The sequence below is a fragment of the Helicoverpa armigera genome, chromosome 11 (genome assembly GCF_030705265.1).
Source record: "Helicoverpa armigera isolate CAAS_96S chromosome 11, ASM3070526v1, whole genome shotgun sequence".
Taxonomy (NCBI): domain Eukaryota; kingdom Metazoa; phylum Arthropoda; class Insecta; order Lepidoptera; family Noctuidae; genus Helicoverpa; species Helicoverpa armigera.
The window spans coordinates 5,653,950-5,676,245 of NC_087130.1; the positions used below are offsets into that span (position 1 = coordinate 5,653,950).

Sequence of the window (22,296 nt, forward strand, 5' to 3'; positions counted from 1 at the left end):
AGTAAAGGAAAAAGGCTACGTACTCATTTCTATGGGCATGTGTTTCAGGCAAGTTGAAGGTTTCTAGATATTTTTTGTTGTCTTTGGATTTCTCATAACCATCTCTGGAATTTCCTATTGTTTATTTATAACAATTCTTTTGTTAAGAAACAAACATTTATTTACTCATCAGTATTATAACTGAGGTAAAAGCATGTACTATCAAATGCCATTATAATTTGGACATAACAAACAAGTATTTGTCACGTTGGAGCACGTTGATGTCCGTCCTGCGGCTGATCTCTCTCCAGTCTGTCGGATTCCCGTCCCATCAAGCTATGAGAGTTAACGCATAGAGAGTGCACTTGTGCTGTGCTTGGCCTGTGCAGCTGGCTGATCTCCATACATGAGAACAGCCGCTGTGGCCAATATCAGCTGGGACGTATTATTTCTTTTGCTGTATGAAATCAGTTAAAATATAATGGTACAAAATTGAGGAACTGTTTATTATGAAAATTCACGTAATACTATTAAAGCAAAAGTTCTATAAATAATAAAACAGATTTTATACTAAACATTTATTTAATTCATTATATGAGATCCTCGTCTTAACAAATTGTTGAGTAACAGTTATTGGTAAAGTAAAAGACATTGCACTAAAATTCAAACATCAGAAAGCTACATAATTTACTACAAAGTTATCACGTTATTAAGGAACATATTCCTCGTAAGACTAAAAAAAACTACTTTAGTACAGAAAAATAAATATATTTGAATAAAAAAGAAAAACAGCTTAAACACACATTACATTAAAATACAATTCCTTAATATTGGTGTAACCTTAGGTAAGAAAACGAGTTTTCAGTTACAAAATAACATACTTCAGATTTAATTCTCTTTTACATAGTCCTAATATGTTATTTAAAAAATATTTCAATTATCAAAACATACAATATTATTTTACTTTTTGCCATACAAGTAGCTGGCACAATTAATAGGTGGTACTACAACACTTTCCCCACTAATATATCCCGATACTTCCACCAGCTGAACCACTAATATATCCCCCAGCGTCAACATTGCCTGATATCCCACCATATATTCCAGCTGCGCCACCAATGGTCCCCACTGCCTCAGCTCCCTCTGACTGAAGACCAGCCCCACCATAAGCACCCATCACACCACTATCATCTAGAATGTTATAACTACCAGGTATTCCACCTGTCACTATGACGGCGCCCCCACCATTCACAACTGGGTAAGGAACAGAATTTGCAAACATAGAGGCTTCATTATAACCGTTTTGATAGCTGCTCCCATGTACTCCATGCCAAAAAAAATTACCACTATTATAACCAAACGGATAAGTACCGCCATTATATATAATAGCCGCTGCACCCCCAGTACCTCCTTGCCCAGCAACAATACCATCATTACCGTCATCTATATGTACAACAATAGTTCCACCACCGCCATTTAAAGAAGTACCCCCACTAGGTCCCTGCTCAACAATAATGTGACCGTTATTACCGTTAGAATTACCCCCATTAACCTCCTGCCCAATAACCGTACCACTGTTAATATTTGTAGAAATACTCTGAAAACTTCCCTGCCCATAAATAAAACCACCATTATTACCGTTGGAATTAACATCCTGGCCAATAATAGTGCCACCACCGTTATTATTTGTTGAAATGCTTCCAGAACCTCCATGCCCATAAATAATACTACCTTGATTACCTCCATTGCTACCCTCCGCAATAAAAGTGCCACCACCGTAAATACTCCCAGAACCTCCCTGCCCATAAATAACATGACCTTGATAAGCGTTGGAATTACCCGCATTACCACCCTGCCAAATAATAGTACCACCAGCGTTATTATTTGAAGAAGTACCACCACTACCTCCCTGCCCATTGATAAAACCGCCATTATTAGCATTAGAATTACCCCCATTACTACCCCGCCCAACACTAGTGTCACCACCGTTAATATCTGTAGAAATACTCCCAGATCCTCCCTGCCCAAAAATAATACCACCGTTATTACCGATAGGATTACCCCCATTGCCACCCTGCCAAATTATAGTGTTACCACCATTATTATTTGAAGAAGTACCGCCACTACCACCCTGCCCAACATTAGCTCCCTGTATAACAATAAAATGGCCATCCTCAGCATTAGATGTACCCCCATTACCTATCTGCCCAACAGTAATGCCATCGACATAAGCATTTGAAGATGCGCTTGCCTCAACTCCCTGCCAAAAGAAAGTGCTACCACTTTGAACATTTTTAGAACCATCCACAATGATTCCTCCTGGCTTAACAACAATTCTGCCACCAAAGATGTTTGCTAAACTAGCACCATTTACTCCTTGACCATTACCACCAATAAAATAAATTGGCACAATAATTCCATCAGCTCCTAGCCAAAACAAAGTGGTACCGAATTGAGTATTTTTTGAAGTATCCACAATGATTCGTCCCTGATCAAGAACAGTTACACTATACCCATTGCCAGTAGTTGCCCCATTACTTTGCACCCAGTAAATAGTACCACCATTTAAATAATTTGAAGCAGTGACCCCATTTGCTCCCTGCCCAACGAAAGTGGCACCAATTTGAGAGTTAGTAATCCCCCCATTAATTTCGTGAGTAATAACAGTAGTGCCTCCATAAGCACTAGACATAGTTTCACTAAAACTACCGCGATCATTTGTACTTGGTACTGAATGTCCACCAACAATACTTTCGACATCAGTATCAATATCAATACCGATGCCATCTTCAAAGCTTCTTGCAATACCTGCTTCAATTTTATCAGAATTAGTATCAGACCGGAGGTGTTGAAGCTCACGGCTATCAAAAGTAAGATCATCACCTTCTGAGCTTAGGTTTTCATAAATATCATTGGGCAGCCTTCTGCTCCAGAGCACATCTTCAGCTCGACATATGATGACGATAGCAAAGATGAACCACTGAAATGAATCAGCTAATTAACCAAGTTGTCTATTGATTTTCAATCTTTTTATTTTATATTTTTGGATCCATTTTAGGATAACTCTTTAAGACGGGTGATTGTTTGTTGAAGCTTCTCGTTTCATTAGTAATGCTATCGGAACTGAGCTCTATGGTAACTGCATGTATGCCTGCCTAGAGCTTACATAGAAAGTTTTTCTATATAACATTATCAATTTGGTATTTTCTTTTAAAATTGAATATGGTAAACGAATAGTATGGATTGCACTTTATTATTTAAATTGCCAATGTAATATGACACTCACCAGAGAAATTTTGTTTCTCACAAGTATCGCCATCTTGCCGAGCTTCGGTGCTCGTTATTATGATATGAGTGACTTAAACTCCAGCGTCAGTGGCTTCCAACTAGATCTAATCACCTTTTGTCACGGTCTGGCTTGCAATTTCCTATTACTTACAAGCCTTATTTTTACTGGTTACACGAATGTTGTCTGAAATAATGAAAAAATCTATCAATTTGTGTAATCAATGTGTCGTTTTTTCCATTTTCCTATAGTTTTACACCTGGTTTTCTCTACAAAATGCAAAAATAATACGACATAAAAGATGACACAATGACATCGAAATATATCATGAAAGAAAGCCAGATAAAAATAGGCGAAGGTTATTTAGGTAGGTACATTTTAATTTTTCAATAGTTTAACATAAAGCGCACAAAGTACCAGGGTTTCATACTGAGCTGAAGTTATTAAGTACTCTAAAGTTAGGTGTCTGGTCTGTACATAAGTGCTGCTAGTCGGAGCACCACTAGTTTCACTGGTTCGGGCCGTGTCAGCGGTTTTGTTAATTTCTAGTAACTTCACACTTATGTACTAGCTTCGAATATTTTTAAATGTTGGTAGAATTGCCTCGCTCACGAAATAAAATAAATTTTGTTATAATGTTTGAAGACGTTTAGTATCAGCTTTTTGTAAACTGCCGATAACCTATCAACTTTCAATAAACAGTGCTATATTTTTTTGCTGAAAGAATCATAAAAATGCTTTAGGCTCACAAATTGTATAGAAACCATATCATAATGTACTCCGTGAAACACATAACAGCACAATTTATCAATTTCCTTGTTGTGAACCACTTTCCACAACAATAAATCTATATTATTTCCCCACAGAAGCTGAGTCACACGTTAACTGCAGCTCACTACATAAAGCCTTATCCAGTGCACATAAAACGGGTGGGTTATGAAAGACTTGGGACAAAAAAGCCCGGCCATTTTTAACCTACGGCCGCGATGCGTCAATGATGTTTACTCTCCCTAAAAGCCTTTACGCGAAACGAGTTTATACAGCAGTGTAGCTATATGTGGAAAGTGAAAGGGGTTTAATATAAAAGTCGGATGGGATCAATCGGTATGAATGCGAGCTGAGGCAGGCGTATGTATGCAAACAATACCTCGGGCAATTAGTTCGGGCACTCGTTACTCCCTATGGAATACAGACAAAAAGTCGTGATTGCGTAGTGCGTAAATGCGGAACAAAAGCTTTGTAGGTAAACGGTTGGTCTATTTAGATGAGAAGTGTTTGTTAGAGAGAAGTTTCCTTTACACGTGGAGATGATGCAAGAGGAGTGTAAAGAAAGATGTCCCCACCTTCTGCAGCGCAGTTATGATAGAAAACAGCAGCAACAGAATCAGCCACCGCGAGCGACACCACGGACATTGGGCGCCGCAAAATGAGTGCCCCATCTTTTATTAGCTAGTGGAGAGTAATGTTAGCTCGCTACCCCTCTGATAGACCGGTAGAGGACGCATTTGTGTTCTTTAACAGAACTTGAACAAAACATACGAAACCCGTAACTATCTGTAACCATTGCAAGGCCCACCAAAACCTTTGGTTAACGCGTGTAATACCGCTCAATAACAACAATCTTAAATTGAAGAACTTTCACCCCTTTGTTGAAAGTTGTATGGTGGCGTCGCGGCGCTTCACAGTTCTAATAGTGACAGCGCACGCGTTCAAAGTTCCATCGTATTCTAACACACGACCAGACTTGTTTAGCACACGTAAACTTGTAATTGAGACGAGTTGCCAACTTCGTGTTTACTTAAAACTGTTAAAACTCCCAGCTATGAACTTTATAAGTGAAATAAAGTGTCTAGATTTATCTGAGCACGCAGACTTTGTGCGGAGTAAAACCAAGTTTATGCTTATAAAGATTGTCTCAAATGTGCCACAAAGTGTGCTAACTGGCAGTAACTGTCTAGCTTCCCTACAACTGTACTAAATACCCGAATTTAGGCATTTTTTATACGTTACTGTATTAAGTTATTGTAAAGAATCTTGTAGGTGTGTTTGGATTTCTTTTTGGGTTTTAATAAAATTAAGTTAGCTGTTACGTGTAAAGCGTTTAAAAAATTACTCATACACTCAACATACGAGAATATTTACAAATAACAAAACAAGAATAACCACTGTAAGCATCTTCTTAAAAGTTATAGACAGTCACACGTAACAAACAATTTATTGTTGGTTCATTGTTCTACCCTATGATTCTACATGTTGTCATTATCCATAACATTTTTGTGTGCATCTGTGCTTCTGTCATTCCGCCATATTTGTCTACAATAAATGTTCATTTTCACAGTCTTATGTCGTTTTATTACATCTTGTATCACAGTGTTAATTTAAATTACTACAGAAATTACGAAATTGATAAGCAACTTAAAACGTGTAATGAATTGTAACTAATTTTATCAGGTTCTACGTAAATTGACTTGGGTGACAACCTGAAATTGGTTTCGATCTTTCAAGTACAAATTGCTAATCGAAACTCGTAGTTAGACAGAAATAATATGCATTCAATAAAACGCACGGGGGAAAGCTCCATTGGAGTAGTAGTAAAAAGATTCAGTCTATAACTATTGAGCTGGAACCGAAGTGCCTGCTAAAGACAGGTAGTCATTTTAAACGCAGCTCTGATGGTGAACGGCATAGATACCGCTCCTGTTATTGTAACTGAAGTCTTACTGTTGAAATATTTATCGTTTTCAATTGTATGACGTTTATTGAAGGCAGAAATATGTCACCACGGATAATTTAGTAATAAAAAATATTTCTACGTTTAAATGTCATAAAAATTCAGTGAGGCTGTTACAAATATGCACATTAAAGTATTTTTGCACCATCTTAATTATTTGTGGCACAAGGTATGGAGAAAGCCCTATCTACCCTCGATATCCCACCGTTTACTTCAAGCATCCTCTCAAAAAACGCAAACTTTAAGCCACAACTAAAAAGCTGCCGGCTATAAATCCATAAATGTATGCACTATCAGAATAACGTGTTATTCATCTTGGAGCACTGCCATGTTGTTTTGAAAAATTAGAGAGGCGAGGAGGAAGCAATGCGCGACAGGCCAGGCTTGGTTCGGAGCCAAGAGCCACGTTCCACCCTGCCCTGTGACAGCGCCCCGATAAAGGCTACCCCGCAGTTTGAAATATCAGCTACCAGCTTCTAATTTATATGAAAGGAAATTGGCTTCCCTACAATGTGCTAGTTCGTTAACTCGATATAGAAACACGGAAAGAGAATTGTGTTTTCCGAAAGTTTTGCTGGTGGTCTATTTTATTTTTGCGATCTCTGATTTGAACTCGATACCAAATATCTACACTATTTCAGATATTTTTCTTTAATATCAACACAAACAGATACACCCCCTTTCACATTTACCATATTAGGATAAGTTTAAAACTATTGTTTATATTGATAAATCGTGCATAATATCTAAATGTTAATATTTTATTGTTATGAATAAAATACACATACATAAATAATGAATTATTCATTCACGAAAAAACCGGTGACATCGACACGCGAAATAATTGGGAATTAACACCTATCATGAAAATCCATTTCGAATGTAAAATTATCATTCTTGCCTATTTTTTCATATCCCACAGGAGCGAACCTTTTACGAAATATCCGGCAGAGTAAAAGCAATAAAACTCGAATTACAGTTGGAGTCATGCATCACAAAAGTTTTGGGTTCGAGAGTTACAAATTGAATAAAATTAAGGTCAGAATTCCGAGTTCTGTTCGTGCGGTGTGTTCCGACTTCAAACGGAACTATCGGTACGGGTGTAACTTTTTAACGTATTTTACTTGGACGTAGCGATTTTATCAGGTCTTAGTGTGGAATAAACTTACCAATATTTGATATTAATTCTGATGTATTGATAGTATTTTCTCAACACTTGTATTTCTGCTCCATTGGTTCAGTGGTAACAAAGTGCCTGTTATGCTTGAGATCACGGGTTCGGCCGGGTGCAGCCCGGAATCTGGTAGCTTTTGATCCTGCATAGCTAAATGAGCTTCTTCGAGAGCTGTCACCGTGGCTGACATTTGGCCTTTTTCAATAAGACAAATTCTTACTTATTTGAAAAACATTTCATCAATAGGTACACAAATGACAACCAGCCGCTTAGTCACCATAACAATGTATCGAAAGAAAACAATACACATTTATTTATGTTCATTTCCGCTTCCGTAATCCCTGAAAAAATCCAAGGGAAATATATTTTCTTTCCTGTTTTTCCTATTGCTTTCGTAACAATATGCAAGTCAGATTACGTCAAAGTTTTTTTCTGTAACTATTATAAGTAGCCCAAAAAACTTAACTGAGAACTAATATAATACTACCCTTTTAAAAAAACTAGCCCATAGTTTGGCTTGAGTACACTCTATGTGTATTTTTGTTAACCCCTTCGAGTAAGGTACGCTTGAGCTACAAGGGGGTTTGCCATGAAAAGTTGAAGATCAAATTAGAATCTCTGACTCAAGCGTAAACTTACGCACCACTATCAACTACAGAGATCTAATACACATATATAGAGACCATAATTTTCGGGCATAATACGTACTTATAAACAAAAAATAGTATTTCGAACTTTGTTAACATAGTTTTAATAAGATCTTACTTTCTGGAAACTTCACCGATAGCTTAGCTTTGCGGAATTTCGTCTATGGATAATAGCAGCTCGCTGTGGAAAACATCAAAAATCATTACATTCTGAATAAAATTCCTCTATTACAAAAAAAAAAAAGTATCCACTATAAACTACGTACCTACTATAAAAATAAAAACGATAGCTATCTAAAGCTCGGCTGGCCAAACAAACGAGCATCGGTTCCGTTCTCCTTTGAAACGTATGACACACTTCATAGAGGCGGTCCTGCACGATACGGTGGCATGGCTACCCACATCGCTCCTAGTTATTACAATAAAACTACTGGCACGTGAAGCGGAACGGACTCAGTTTCCCGATATTACTAGTTTTATTTAACCTTTATAACATGTATGTATGTATGATTTTTCTTACGAGAAAAGGCATGGTCTAAAGTGGCTGTAGTGTAAGTAGGGCTTTGCTGAAAAGTAATTTCCCTCATCAATAAAGTACGCATCTTTAAAATTCAGAAGATTGTTTAAATTCAATTTTTGTTCTTAACTGTTTAATTTGAATTTGGTGCCAGTCATACAGCCAAAATTAACTCATTTGTATTTCATCCTCCGAGCCTTTTTCCCAAGTATGTTGGGGTCGGCTTCCAGTCTAACCGGATTCAGCTGAGTACCAGTGCTTTACAAGAAGCGACTGCCTATCTGACCTCCTCAACCCAGTTACCCGGGCAACCCGGTACCCTTTGGTTAGACTGGTGTCAGACTTACTGGCTTCTGACTACCCGTAACGACTGCCAAGGATGTTCAATGACAGCCGGGACCTACAGTTTAACGTGCCATCCGAAACACAGTCATTGGTGTCTAAGATATACTTAGAAAGTACATACAAACTTAGAAAAGTTGCATTGGTACTTGCCTGACCTGTACTGCGATTCTATAAAACTCGATCAACAACTCGCATTTCACTTCGATTCGTAATGTCATTTCATACTTTAGGGGAGGTAGGGGAGGGATGGGCACTTTTTCACAATTTATTGCATAAAAAATCAGATTTTACAGATCATTATCAACTTTTATTGCCATTTCTTATATTCGGCTAGTTATAATGAAAGAGCTTTCCTAAAAATTACAATCAGTTTCAACATTACGAGATATTTAAACGGTTTTATTTAGCTCACCCCGTTTGTTTTATTATTTATTCTTGGATCAAATTTAGTAATTCAAAGGAGATCATTCAAGTCTCGAACATTTTGTACCCAAAAATGAAAGTGCCGGCCAGAAGAAAAAAATAGTAGATTCTTGTAGAGGATAATGCCCTGAAGATTTTTTACTACTACAAGAATTGTCTACAATTAACCCCCAGGCTGCTATTTGACTTTGAAAATCCCAAAAAATCCCACAATGTTTGGAGCATTATATAACGGCCCCAAACTGGAGAAGCCAGCCGCTGCGTTCAAACGACTCCTGCCCGACCTGGGAAGTCATCAAATGACCCCTCTCGCTGTGGGAAAGTCAGACTATTACTGACTAAAACCCATCATGGGGAAACCATCATCATCATCATCATCATCAGCCTATCGCAGTCCACTGCTGGACATAGGCCTCTCCAAGTGCACGCCACTGAGATCGATTACACTATTATGCCTGAGGGGAAACCAGGGCCGCGGTAATTCTTTGGAACAATCCCGCAGCCTCGATAAGCCTTGTCCCCGCAAAAATATCGTACGATTCTTGTTGAGGATGCCCTGAAGATTTTTTACTATTATAAGGAACGTCTTCGGTTAACCCTCAGACTGCAATAGGTGTGGATTGCATCGACTTACTATAATTGTAACTGGAGATTTTGACAATCAATAATTAATAATAGAAAATACACATACCTTTCATTAGTTTTCTCTTTATAACGATCCGAAACCGCAACAAAATATTTAAGTACTTTTACGAGTGTTTGTTCTTGACAACTCACAGAAATGACAGATAGTCTATGGATGAACACCGTTACCAGTCGGTAACGTAAACTACCCAATAAAAAAAAAACAAAACTATGATCAGAAATCAGAATAAAAGGACCCCTTTATTCTGATTTGATCATGTCTCCCAACTGCCATCATCTCCCTACCTCCCCTATAGATAGACAGATTTTGGCAGATCTGTCAAAATCTCGACTATGATTTAGTTCAACTTGTCAACACGCTCGATAGTGTAGCGCTAGTGTAGTTTGACAATGTCAATCACGAAACTTTAAGGTAGAATTCCGTGGGTCGCGATTGTCGCAGCCGCGCGCGACAAAAGTCAACCTATGAAAATGTATGGCACCGCTGCCGAGGGCCGCGACAGTCGCGCGCGCACGACGAATTTCGTGAGCCGCTCGCGGCCGTACGCTTCTCAACATGGTCTAGCGCTTAATAACATCTATAGAATTTTAGTAAAACCAGAATTAAATTTTTGACAATGCCGCGAGCAGCTTACGAAATTCGTCGGCCGCGCGCGACTGTCACGGGCCTCGGCAACGGTGCCATACATTTTCATAGGTTGACTATTGTCGCGTCCACGGAATTCTACCTTTAGATCGAAGTCGAAGTGAGAGTGATGTCGAAGTGAGTTGTGATATTTTATAGAATCGACATGCTGGAATCGAACCCGCGCCCTCATACTCGAGAGGTTGGTTCTTTGCCCACTAGGCCACCACGACTTTGTATTTGCTGTATTTTATTCTGCCTCAATCGCAAAACGCATCAGTACAAACTCATATTCTCTACTATCTACAAAACAACAAATACCAGTTCTAGAAAATTCATAAACCGAACAGGCTCAGTGGTCACAATAGCCAGCACGTAAGCACCCACACACAATTCACGAAGAACTAAGACCTCACAGTCGACAGAGTATTATGCGAGTAAGCATTAAATCTGCTTACCTCACCTGTGAACTCAAGCCGCTCAGCACTGCATATCTAACAGATTACGGTAAAATTTCACCGCAACCAGAAAGCATATTTGTGGTTGTAAATGCTGAGAATCTGATTCAGTTTGTTTGCAGACATTGTGTTAGCATTACTAAGCTGTGTTTTCAAAGCCTATCTCATACTCACAAAACTTTTGTTAAAATTGACCAATGAGCGTACGATCATATCGCGTAGAACACAAAAAAAGTGAAACTCAAACTCATTTTTTTTTTCAAATTTCAAATACGCCTATAAAAGCTCTTTCGAAACGTCAAAGTTAGGTGCACGGTTCCAAAGAGTTGGTCTCATGTAGAAGAACCGGCATAAACTCCATGGACACTCTTTAAACAACACAAAACGCAGCCAACAAAAAATAAATACAAACCAAGTTCAGATGAATACCTGCGCAGATTTAAGTACAACGACAACTGCACTGATACATATATATCAAAGCAATTTAAGAGGACTAAGAACTTATATCACACAATTACCATAATTAGAATATATCCAGAGTGAGCGTCCACGGCTGCACGGTGACTAAGTTTCAGCGAGCCAATTTTCATCAGAACTTTAGAATCGCTTAAATTTTGATCGACTTCTCAAAGTTCTAAGCTCAACGCATTTTGAATTCGATTCAATCAAAATCTATACTATAATAATGCGACTAGTACTTTATTTTTTGCAAGGAGGTTTGATATAAAATTAGGTATATATTACTCATATATTTATAAAATAATATGAGGTTTTATAGTTTTACAATTTAATAAACATGAATTCAGCTAAGATTCAATTAAAAGCTACATAATTGTTGTAACTGTAATGTGAATGTTCAACATAGTTTGTATTTAATATCAGCCGAACTGAAAAAACTCATGATAGAGCTCTTGTGACTTGTGTGAATTTAGTAACTGCATTTTCTCATAAAGTGTAGTCTTATTAAACTGTTTGTAAAGTGTTAAAGAAAAATAATGTTGCCATCAAAAACTCAAAACATTTATATCTGTAATAACCGTCATAACATATTTTCTTCTCCCAAAACGATCACAAAGAGGGAATAAAATTGCTCACGCAGCAAAATATTTTAAAGACACCATCCCGCCTTATTATTGCACGGTATTCTCCCATAATTTGTTCCACGCACCTTTTACCATAACTTAGCGAGTATTACTTACAACAGAAGTTTATTTTTTTCTCAGAGTATGTTCACCCTTATCTGAATGTAAATCGTCCTGGCTGCATGCAAATCGTTCGTTTATTAAAATCAGCAAGACATTTACAATTTTGAGCAAAAAGTTACGATACCGGGGCGTCAGCGATAAGCAGTATTTTAGTGTTCACGAAGGTCGATTTATTTATTTAATTTTTATACAGCTTAGAATATCTTCTTTCTTATAAGAAAATTATTTTAGTATGTAGCATGTAGCTACTTGTTTAATAATCAAAATTAAAGTTTTCATGTTAAATTATCAAATAAATATATTATGTCAAATGTATAATGACAAGAGACGTCAATAATTGTTACATACATTCATTCTGGCCCTCGCTTGATCAAACCATAATTATTATCGTAATCATATCATGTAGTTTCAACAATTCCATATTTTATGACATTCCATTCCAAAGTAATTAAAGCTTAAATTCCGTGTAACACACTCATTTAAATGATACAATATTCACAACGTATGTTGCCAAATTATTTTATTAATTTTCGTTTCATTAATTTCCAGTGTGCAACAAATGAGTTGAATAAATTAGCAAACACATAAAATAATTTATTTTCGAAGCCGTCGCGACCGCACTGAAACAACCGGTATGTTATTTCAGCAAACCATTTCTGTAGTCCCATCATTTACATTTAAACTGAAAACGTAGGTACATTAAACGTTTACAAGCTTTTTTGATTATTTAATAACAAAGCTTTACTGCGTGCAAGGAAACGCAAACTACAGAATTAAAGTATACTTGTACGGCCAGAAAACTACTATGTCTATAAAGTGAAGAGTCCTCTGGTCTGGTTGGCATTTAACATTTTAAGAATAAGTATTTAATTTATTAACATACTCTCAATCGAGGGGACATTTATACCTAAAAAAATAAGACCGTCAAAACAAATACTATATAAAACTGTTTTCCTTGAGAAGTCGTAGTCTATTCAAATAACAACCACTTGACTTCTAAGCGTTTCTACTTCATAGAAGTTAAGTAAACGTTAAAACAAAATGATAATTTTCTAAAATAAATAGGCAAAGTTGAGAGCTGTATACAAAGCTCAAAAGCTACCTCATTTGTGAAACATTTCACATCGGGTCTAAGGAAACTAATTTTTATAACCGAAATTACTTGTTTTTGGTGTTTATGATAATTTTTCAGTCATTTTTTTCTCCAGTATGTTTTTCCTGGTTTTAGGTCTTTGTACATTTTTTGATAAGTTCTCAATGTAACTGTAACGAAAGTTTATAAAATATTATATTAACAACATATTTTTTTTATGATTAAACTACCATAGTCTAATAATTCTAGTTACAATAGCAGTAGTAGAAAATAAAATATATATGTACTGAGCAATAGTGATTTTAGAAAAATACTACGATACAGCGATCCAAGCTTTTATATTAAAAGTTTAATAAGCGAAGAAAATTCAAATTTATCGGTGAACAAAATTCTAATATTAAGCTTTGTGCTAAACAATGATATGTACATACATATATTGTATGTATATCGTTAAATGTTACTTAGGTAGGTATGAAGTATTTTCATTAAATATGGACAATATTATAAAATACAGTGTACAATGTGAGGCCAAATTATTAAAAATTATGTGTATCTATCTATTTATTTTTCGACAAGTTTCATTTTATACCACATGCGAAAAAAGTTGGATAGTTAGTTTTCATTGAAAAGAAACGGACCTTTGTACGCTTCCAGATAAAAAACCAACTTAATCATTGAAATACATAAACTAATTTAAAAAAAGGCTATAAAAAGAGAAACGATTACATATCGCAACTATAAATAATAAGTCTGAGTACTTATAAACCTGAACAATACAACCACAATGGTATTCAAAAGAGAAAGAATATCGTGGAGAAAAAATTAAATTATAATTTCATGAGAACGGTCTTACTTTTAATCTGACTGCCTTTCAGAGGGCGAACTTTGTCGATATCCATATGAATTTCTATTATCTTAAATCCAGGCGAAGCGTTTTATTTCAAGTTAAAAAATGTGTGTTTTTAACCTTGTGAACTGCATACATTTGTAGGAACGAGTATGTTTAAACTACATGCTTTACTGAAAACACTACCATCCCAAAACAAAAATGTGAAAGACTGCCAAGTTCGATGAAATGGGAATACTTCGCCTATAAAAGAAGTGAGATCTGAATAAGTACCAAGTTCCATACACATACCTCAGTTAAAAATAGTTACTTTTTAATGATGTTACTTGGCAAGTTTTCACACACCTTGTTATAAACCTACTAAACGTAATGACTCAAGTATTTAATTTTCTATTAAAACTTGCCAAGTAACATCATTAAAAAGTAACTATTTTTAACTAAAGTATGTGTATGGAACTTGGTACTTACTTACATTTTCCTACAACGTATGCGTATTCAGTAGAGAAACACGACGTGCGTTTCAGGAGACATTCTTGTTTAATTACCGTCACACAATTCATAATGTTCTGCACAGAATTTGACGGAAAAGACACCCTCAGTCGCGGTTCGGTAAATGTTTCCGTCTGCAATTGTTCATTGTCTGCTCGTCTTATGTCGCACAGAGGTACCCACGGAGGAAAGAAAAGATAGCGGAGATGCCATAAGGAAGCCAAGCCAGGTATTGTCTTGTAGGTCAAGCAACATACGATAGGCGTGATCAGTTACTAGAACTGAAAAGACGTTCGTGTTCCTTGTCAAATCAAAACCAATCTGTCAAAGATTGATCTTGATTGATTGGTGATTTTATTTTGAAAATAATGGGCGGATTCCATAGAAGGCGTGAAAGGTAAAGTAACGTTGTTGTCCCGCATTTTGGCGCACTACTTTCTTAGGAGATTTTGCGTTGTAACATCTCCGCTAGTCATTTGGTTCTCCTTGGAGCTGGAACCGAATGTACCGTGAATGAAAGAGACGCACCCATGTGTACAGCTTGCCTTCTCGCTCATTCCATACGCCACCAGTACGCAGGCACGACAGAAGTCAATGTCAGTACATATTTAATTTGTAGTAATTATTTACGCCATGTTCAATATTTAATACGAGGCAGGAACATTAATTATTCTGTAATCGAATTGTGTTTTAGTTGTAAGTATGTTGTTACCCGGCATTTCTAATTATTTTTAAGCCTCCGTAAACCTACGTGCATACTACAGACTAAACAGTCGGGTGACTGTTGGGCCGGTAGTTGGAAAACGTTTTACCGGACCTATCGGTCCTCACTTCTGCGCAAATGTAGTTCAGAGCTAAAGATTCGTGCCGATAACTATACAATGGCAGAATTTAAATATACATCTTTTTAAGAATAGAAACTTGGGAAAAGGAGTTCTCGGTTTGACTGAATAATCTTCTACTACCTACTCTACTTACTCTTAAATCTATGGAATTTCGATATTGTCAGCCTATATAGACAACCTTCCATAATGTGATCCATACATCATTATCCGTTCTTCTACTACACTCATTCAACAATCTACGATTTTCTATTGTTTCTACATAAACAATTGACAATCTTTCAATCGACAAATAAGTCATCTCATGTCTCAATCATTACCTGTACACAAAAAGTATGGACTACATAATTATGTTGTAAATCATCCCTTACATTTCCATAATGAAGGTACAATACCAACTCAAGGCCACGAAATATGGAAAACAAACAAACATAATACCAATAATAATGACGTCAATTTGATTGATGTCCCTTTACTTCCATTGCGTAAATTACAAATATTTTACGTATAGCTACGTGACCCACCTGATTATTATGTTATCAAGATATTGTAGAACTCTACTGCATGACCAAACTTATTATAGGTAAATGTTGTGAAAAGCATAAGGCGATAGTAAACAAGTTAATAAGTTCAGACATTCCATGGCCTTAAAGTAGCGTTAGAAACATCACCAACCTTTTGTTGTCTCGCTGGGCTTACAGCTGTTTTACTGCCAAATTATAAATAGCATTAGTTCTCACTTTTTTTTCATTCTCCAAACCCTAAAGCTTGTTTTCATTGCTTCATAATGCTGATACTTTCCCGGATTGTCATATACCTCCAACCCAAATTGCGTCCAAAAACAGTCAAAGACATGTGTAGAATTAAACGAGTAGGTATTTTCTCCTTTATATAATTAGCAAGGATGAACACCCATAACTGTCACCAACAGTTGGAATACTATTTCAGCTGTGACATGACAAACGTAACAACGTCGGAACAATGGTGGTAATAATTGTGGCGCACATTTTCCAGTGCGCTGCGCCCAAATCACCACGAACTGGTGCAGCTTGCTTAATTGTTATTGCAGTCTTGGAGTTGCTACCTCACTGCACTTGCGACAGTTTAGTCTGTTATGTTAGTGATGGTAATGATTATGAAAGTATATGACTGTATAGTATTAGAGTACAATGCCGTCATCATTGATGGTCTAGTTCTTGTTCAAGTTTTTACTGAAATACGAGCCTTTCACGTAACAATTTGGAGTACTTACGAAAAAAACGAAATCCTTTTGTAGTAGGTAAATGGACTAAATAAATATGCTCTCCGATAATCATTAGGTATAAATATCCCGAAAAAAGTTGTCACTTCCATTTTAAACCTATTTCTCTGGAATTCAACAACTGTTCAGCATCTGTATGTCTTAACTTTTAAAATCATAAGGGCACTGCAAAATGACATTATTTTTTCAGTAAATTAAGCTTTATTTGTCGCTAAAGCACTAAAGCAGTTGCTAAAGTCTAAAGAACCCAATATACAAGAACGAAAAGACCTAATCCCGTCCACACACATAAAAAGACACGCACCATAATTGAAATCGTAAACTAGTGTAAGTGCAAATAGTTCTATATTATTCGGGTTTGCTTGCCGTGAAACCTCTTTGGTACAGCAATACGGGACTACGGTACTGAAACAGCCTAATTAGCGACAACGTAGTTCGAAACAACTTCATCTAAATAGTTCGGCTATGTAGTTGTACCTCTTTGCAGTCCGCTCTCATGCGTCAATTTTTAATTACCGACCAAATGGATGTACTGTGGTAACTGCCTTTTTTTTGGCGGTAAAACTTTTTTCTGAGAGAATTAGGCTGGTTCTGTAAGTTAAATTATGGATGCGATATGTACTACTGTAATGATATGGTCCAGTGCAGACCTTACAACATAACCTGATACTGTGGCTTTACATATAAATTGTTAACTTTGTCTTTTCTCACTCCTAAGGTACATTGTAATTAAAATAAAAGTTCTAGAAACACTTTCCATTACAATACTTCATTAAATATAAAGGACCGTTGAACTCCGACATTTCAATACAATTTACTGTGAGGAAATGTGCGCGCAGTATCAATAAATCTTTGGTGTTTAATGCTCTAAAACGGCGATTGGTAGTGCCACCCGTCATTAAGCGAGAATTATAGCGTTGTGCTAGCATTCACCGCGGTGACTTGCATTCTAATTAGTACACCCAGTCTACCATACTATAATTTATGTCAAAACTTTTTGGTGGTTTCAGAAATACTGTCATAAAGTGTGCTTTGCAACTGGCTGGTTAGAACTTTTTCTAATTCTAATTTATGTAAATGGTGTACAAATAGTAAAAGTTTTTCAATATTTTTCGGTCCAAAAAATATGCGTACTTTATAATAAATTCATAAGTAATAACAAAGTTATTAGGTTATAAAATTATCTTGTAACTACTTTACTAACATTTCATAACTTTAATTGAAACGACGCAGTAAAAAAAAACGTTATTTTTGCTCGAAAAAATAATGAACAAAATGTTTGTACACGAGTAACACATTGTTTTTGATTAACGAATACTGCTGCACGTATATGTATAAATGTACGACCAATTAGTCTTTATTTATATAAACAGAACTGAATAAATGCTAATGCTACTTCCAATTATACATAAGTCAGTTAAGTTACATTTTTAGTGATGGTGTAGGCTTTGCCGAACGTAATCTTAAAAAAATCTATTCAAGTGTTTTAATTTTATCCGGAAGCTATCTAATTACCTCTGCTAGGTAAATAAATCACACGTTTTTTGGGTAGATACAACCTATTTACAGACAAAATAATCTTTACTCTCAGTACCTGAACAATAGCTGTAAATGTTCTGTATGTACAATAGGTACTCTCACGCTCACATGTTTACGTAGAATTAAGACGATTCATCTTGTCTACATAGTTTGCCGACTTCTCGGTGATTTTCCTCATGGTTGATTATTGTCAAAGTTAGTGCAGACTTCGAGTTAACTCAGTTTACATTTCGCATGGCGAATACTAAAGTGTGGTCGTGAAACTTTGCAAATTAAGGAATCGTTCGGAAAAAGTGCTGCAACTCGAATTTGAAGAGCTTATTTAAGAGTTTTGGAATTAGAAGCGGGGGTAATGAAAAGTATGTCTCGTTGGTTGATGGACGATACGTTTATTTGCTTTTAGAACTTATTAAAACTTCAATTTATTGACCTCATGTTGATCTACCTTTTTCCAAATGCAACCAGCTCCACTCTACTACCTACTGAGATTTTTAAGAACATTACTATCTCGTTGTTACAAGGTCTATGACCTATTACCTATTAGAAGGGACTACAGGGAGGGACAATAACCCTCTTCGTGTGGACTTCACAGACGTGCCCGGAATGATGAAAAAAGTAGAAAGAAAAGGTTTTTCTTCTATTCACGTATCCTGAAAGAAAAGCATTGAAATGACGTCACTACGCAATTATAACAAGGTAACATATTTTATATCGGGAAAAAAGTGATTTCAGACAGATTCACACAGGCAGAGAAAAAAAAAGTATCTTATACCCAATTTCAAAATAAAATAAGTCTAATCCTACAATCAACTTAGCTTTTAAAATATTAAAATTTCTTATGCTATGTTTTATCTGGGTATGGACAACACTTTTCACGGGAGGTGGGTGCAGGGAGAGGTTACGTGTACAAGCCCTCCGATACCACTCTTTTATGATGTAATCATAAAATGATGGTGCAGCGTGAGGGAGCGTCAGAATCTACTGACTAAAACTCATCATGTTCCTTCTTAAGCCCTTTATGTGCCAAGGCCGCGGTAACTCCAAAACCACTAAGTATCACTTTGTATAACCTATTAAAACAATAAACTGCTCGAATACTCAAGTTTAGTTTGAACTAATTTTGCTAACGCCCTAGGCAGGTTGGAAAGTTCTGTATAAAGTAGGGATATTAAGCCTTTCGCTTACATAGGGTTATATCAGAACTATGAAGGTACTTACAGGAAAAGTCAAACTTTGTTAGATAGAATTTAAATAGACTTTCAGGTTATCTAAGAGTCTAACCCCAAACTAGCTACTTGGTTTTAGAATTACGATTATTACGAATCAAAATATAGAACCACTAGCTAAACTTACAAACAAACCAATGAGATGGAACTTATGTATCATGTAAAACAAAAAAGGATTTCAGACAAACGAAAACACCATCTCCATTTCAAGCATAGAAATTACAACTTAGTAGTCACTAAAACAATTCCGAAACATTTTCATATTCGGTCTCTTCGGCAAACAATCGTATTGACATCCAATTTCCGTAAAAGCAGCGTGGAGGACACAATTTCAATAGACATTACACTGCACGCTGACAATGAAGTCATTGAAAAAAGTCTTAGAAATGAATCAAAGGATTCTGCATGCAACTGAACAAATAGTATGCAAATCCGCCCGTAACTGGAGACAGAAAAAACAGCCTGGCTTCCCGTTCTGTAATTGAAACAAAAGTGCTGATGTCCATTTGCCTTACAGTCTAAAATGAACCCTATTTTGTAAACGTTAAAGCTGGGTTTCTCTTGTGAATGGGTTTAAGGCAATTTGGACGGTTGTTAACGCGGATGTCCGCCGTGCCAGTCTGGATGCGTCGCAGCAAAGTCAATTAACTAAGTGTGAAATATGTAAATGGGTGAGCGATTCTTTCGTTTGGGACCTTTTAGTCTTTATGGTAATAAAAAGTGTCATTTCTAATGGTAGAATTTTTTACTATGGATTGCGAGCTTATTTGTTTTTTGTGTGATTTTAACTATCGACATAATTTTGTTGGTTATCTTAGGGTATTTGGCAACTCCCTCTTGTCGCTAAGTTTCATGGCTTAAAGTTTAAGGTCAAATCCCATGGAGACCAACTTTAAAATCACATCATCGATCAAAAACTTTCCCATGAAAGTCAAAGTTTTCTTACACACACACACCTACATTTTCTCCGAATAAAACTAAGCCAAGTAAATCTTTCGACGTCTTCATAATCATAACTCAACCTTATGAGTTAGTACAGAACAAATTCTAACATATAACAGTACAAAAGCGTAATAAAGAACAAAAACTACATAGGGCTGTCCTAAAAACACAAAATGCAAATATTGTGTGACGTAAAACAGGAAAATAGAATACTAATGTCTCGGAAACACATTGCATTACAGCACAAGTTCCATAGCGGTGATTTATTGTTTCATAATATACATTTATTCAGCTATCCTACACGCCATAAACAAATATCTGAAGGCAGCAAACCTCGAATAAATTTTAATAAAAGTTGAATGAGGAAACTGCTATATTTTACGCATGATGTATCGTGATATATAGATTTCATTGTTATTCAAATTTGCTTACAATTTTATTTTATGTAAATAGTGAGTATTCATTTGTTTCATATGCATAGGTAAAATTGTATGAACTTAGTTCTTGAAAAAGTAAAAACGTCCATATTACTTACTATCAAATTATATGTGCATGAAATCTTATCCGTTCTTACATTTTAAAACCTTTACTTTCCTTATACCTATACGGATCTTTTAGCATCCTCATACGTAAAATATCCCTATTCATAGGAAAACCTTTTGCATCGAGGAAAAAATATATTAATAGTAAAATTTGGTATTACTCTTACACCTTTTAATATTTAACCATACTCCAGTATTTTTCCTCCCATCTCACAAAATTCACATTATCAGACGTAAAAAGAAAAATACATCAGTAATTCAGTTATTTTTACAGGTAGACAAATATCAGGCAGGCGTCATTCTTCCTAGTAGCTAATGACCAAACATTAGGGACCCTTAATATTAAGTTAGTCCGGTCCACAGCCTTTTGGGGTCCCTGTGACGTCCCAACGCAGGATTCTATTGAATTAGGATAATCTACTGTTTGTTTGATGTCCCCATTTTTTTAGCTTTTGCGTTGAATTTTAAGCGACGTGCGTACGTTTTATTTTGAAGTGAAATGCGGAAGGAATATTTGTTTTAGTGGGTATGTTCGTTAACGGCAGGTAGACATTTACCTATGTGTGTAAATGGACCAAGGTTAAAACATTAGCTGGGTGGTTAAAAAAACATTTGTATCCGTTATAATGATAGCTATTATAAGCCGTTGCTGATGAATATTGGTATTGCTAACTCAGAGTTAAAAGAAAATGAACATGTCTTTTTTATTTTGTTAAACACTGCTCAAATGAGACAGTCAACTCTTTAGTTTATTTAAGCTTACTAAAAACCATAAGACCTAACTTTTACATTATACTGTTGATAAAAAATAAGCTTCTATTTCATAAGTTTGTATGCCTTTGTGAACCTAAAACATCATCATTATTTCAGGCCTATAGGCGTATCACATTCGGATTGTTAGTTTAGTCACCCAACACAAAAACTAAGCCCTACAAAGTAATAGCATTATGTTTCAAATAGGTGAAGTCTGAAAATAAGTTCACGAGACTTCAAATAAAACCTAAAGTCTAGGCTCAGACGAGTAAATAAACGATTCTAAAATCAACATTTAGAATTAAACTATTTCTAGCTACAGAATTTTCTTCTACATGTAATATAAGGTACGTGTTTTTATCAGATTGTGGTTCCTTTGACACATTTATCCCAAATTATAGGGGGCAATAGGGGCTGATGTTATCACGTAATTGATTAGGACTTTTAGCCCTATCTTATATTAGGATCTCTTAATGTGCACGGGGAATTAATATTAGGTACTGAAAATATTCCTTTAGGTTACTTCCCTTGTTTGGTGTTCAGAAAACTGCTGTTTCTTTTGGTTTAGCTGTTTTGAATATGTCGTAATAAATACATTATCACATGTGTATGTAAATTTTTCCTAAGTGTTTTCGAAATAAGAAAGAAGACATACATAGATGGTCACCTAGCATGGACCGATCACGTCAAGCATTAAGTACCATTTGATCTATAAACGCTTGCGTAT

General features: G+C 36.0%; 1 protein-coding gene across 1 annotated transcript; it reads right to left on the bottom strand.

The window, feature by feature from the left end:
* Positions 1 to 587: 587 nt before the first annotated feature.
* On the bottom strand, positions 588 to 3,380 carry LOC110370234 (uncharacterized PE-PGRS family protein PE_PGRS34). The gene is made up of 2 exons (XM_064036827.1): positions 3,266 to 3,380; positions 588 to 2,959 (listed from the first exon to the last, which is right to left on the bottom strand). The coding sequence occupies exons 1-2, from the start codon at positions 3,296 to 3,298 to the stop codon at positions 1,001 to 1,003; spliced, it is 1,992 nt and encodes a 663-aa protein (XP_063892897.1). The 5' UTR covers positions 3,299 to 3,380; the 3' UTR covers positions 588 to 1,000.
* Positions 3,381 to 22,296: the final 18,916 nt, after the last annotated feature.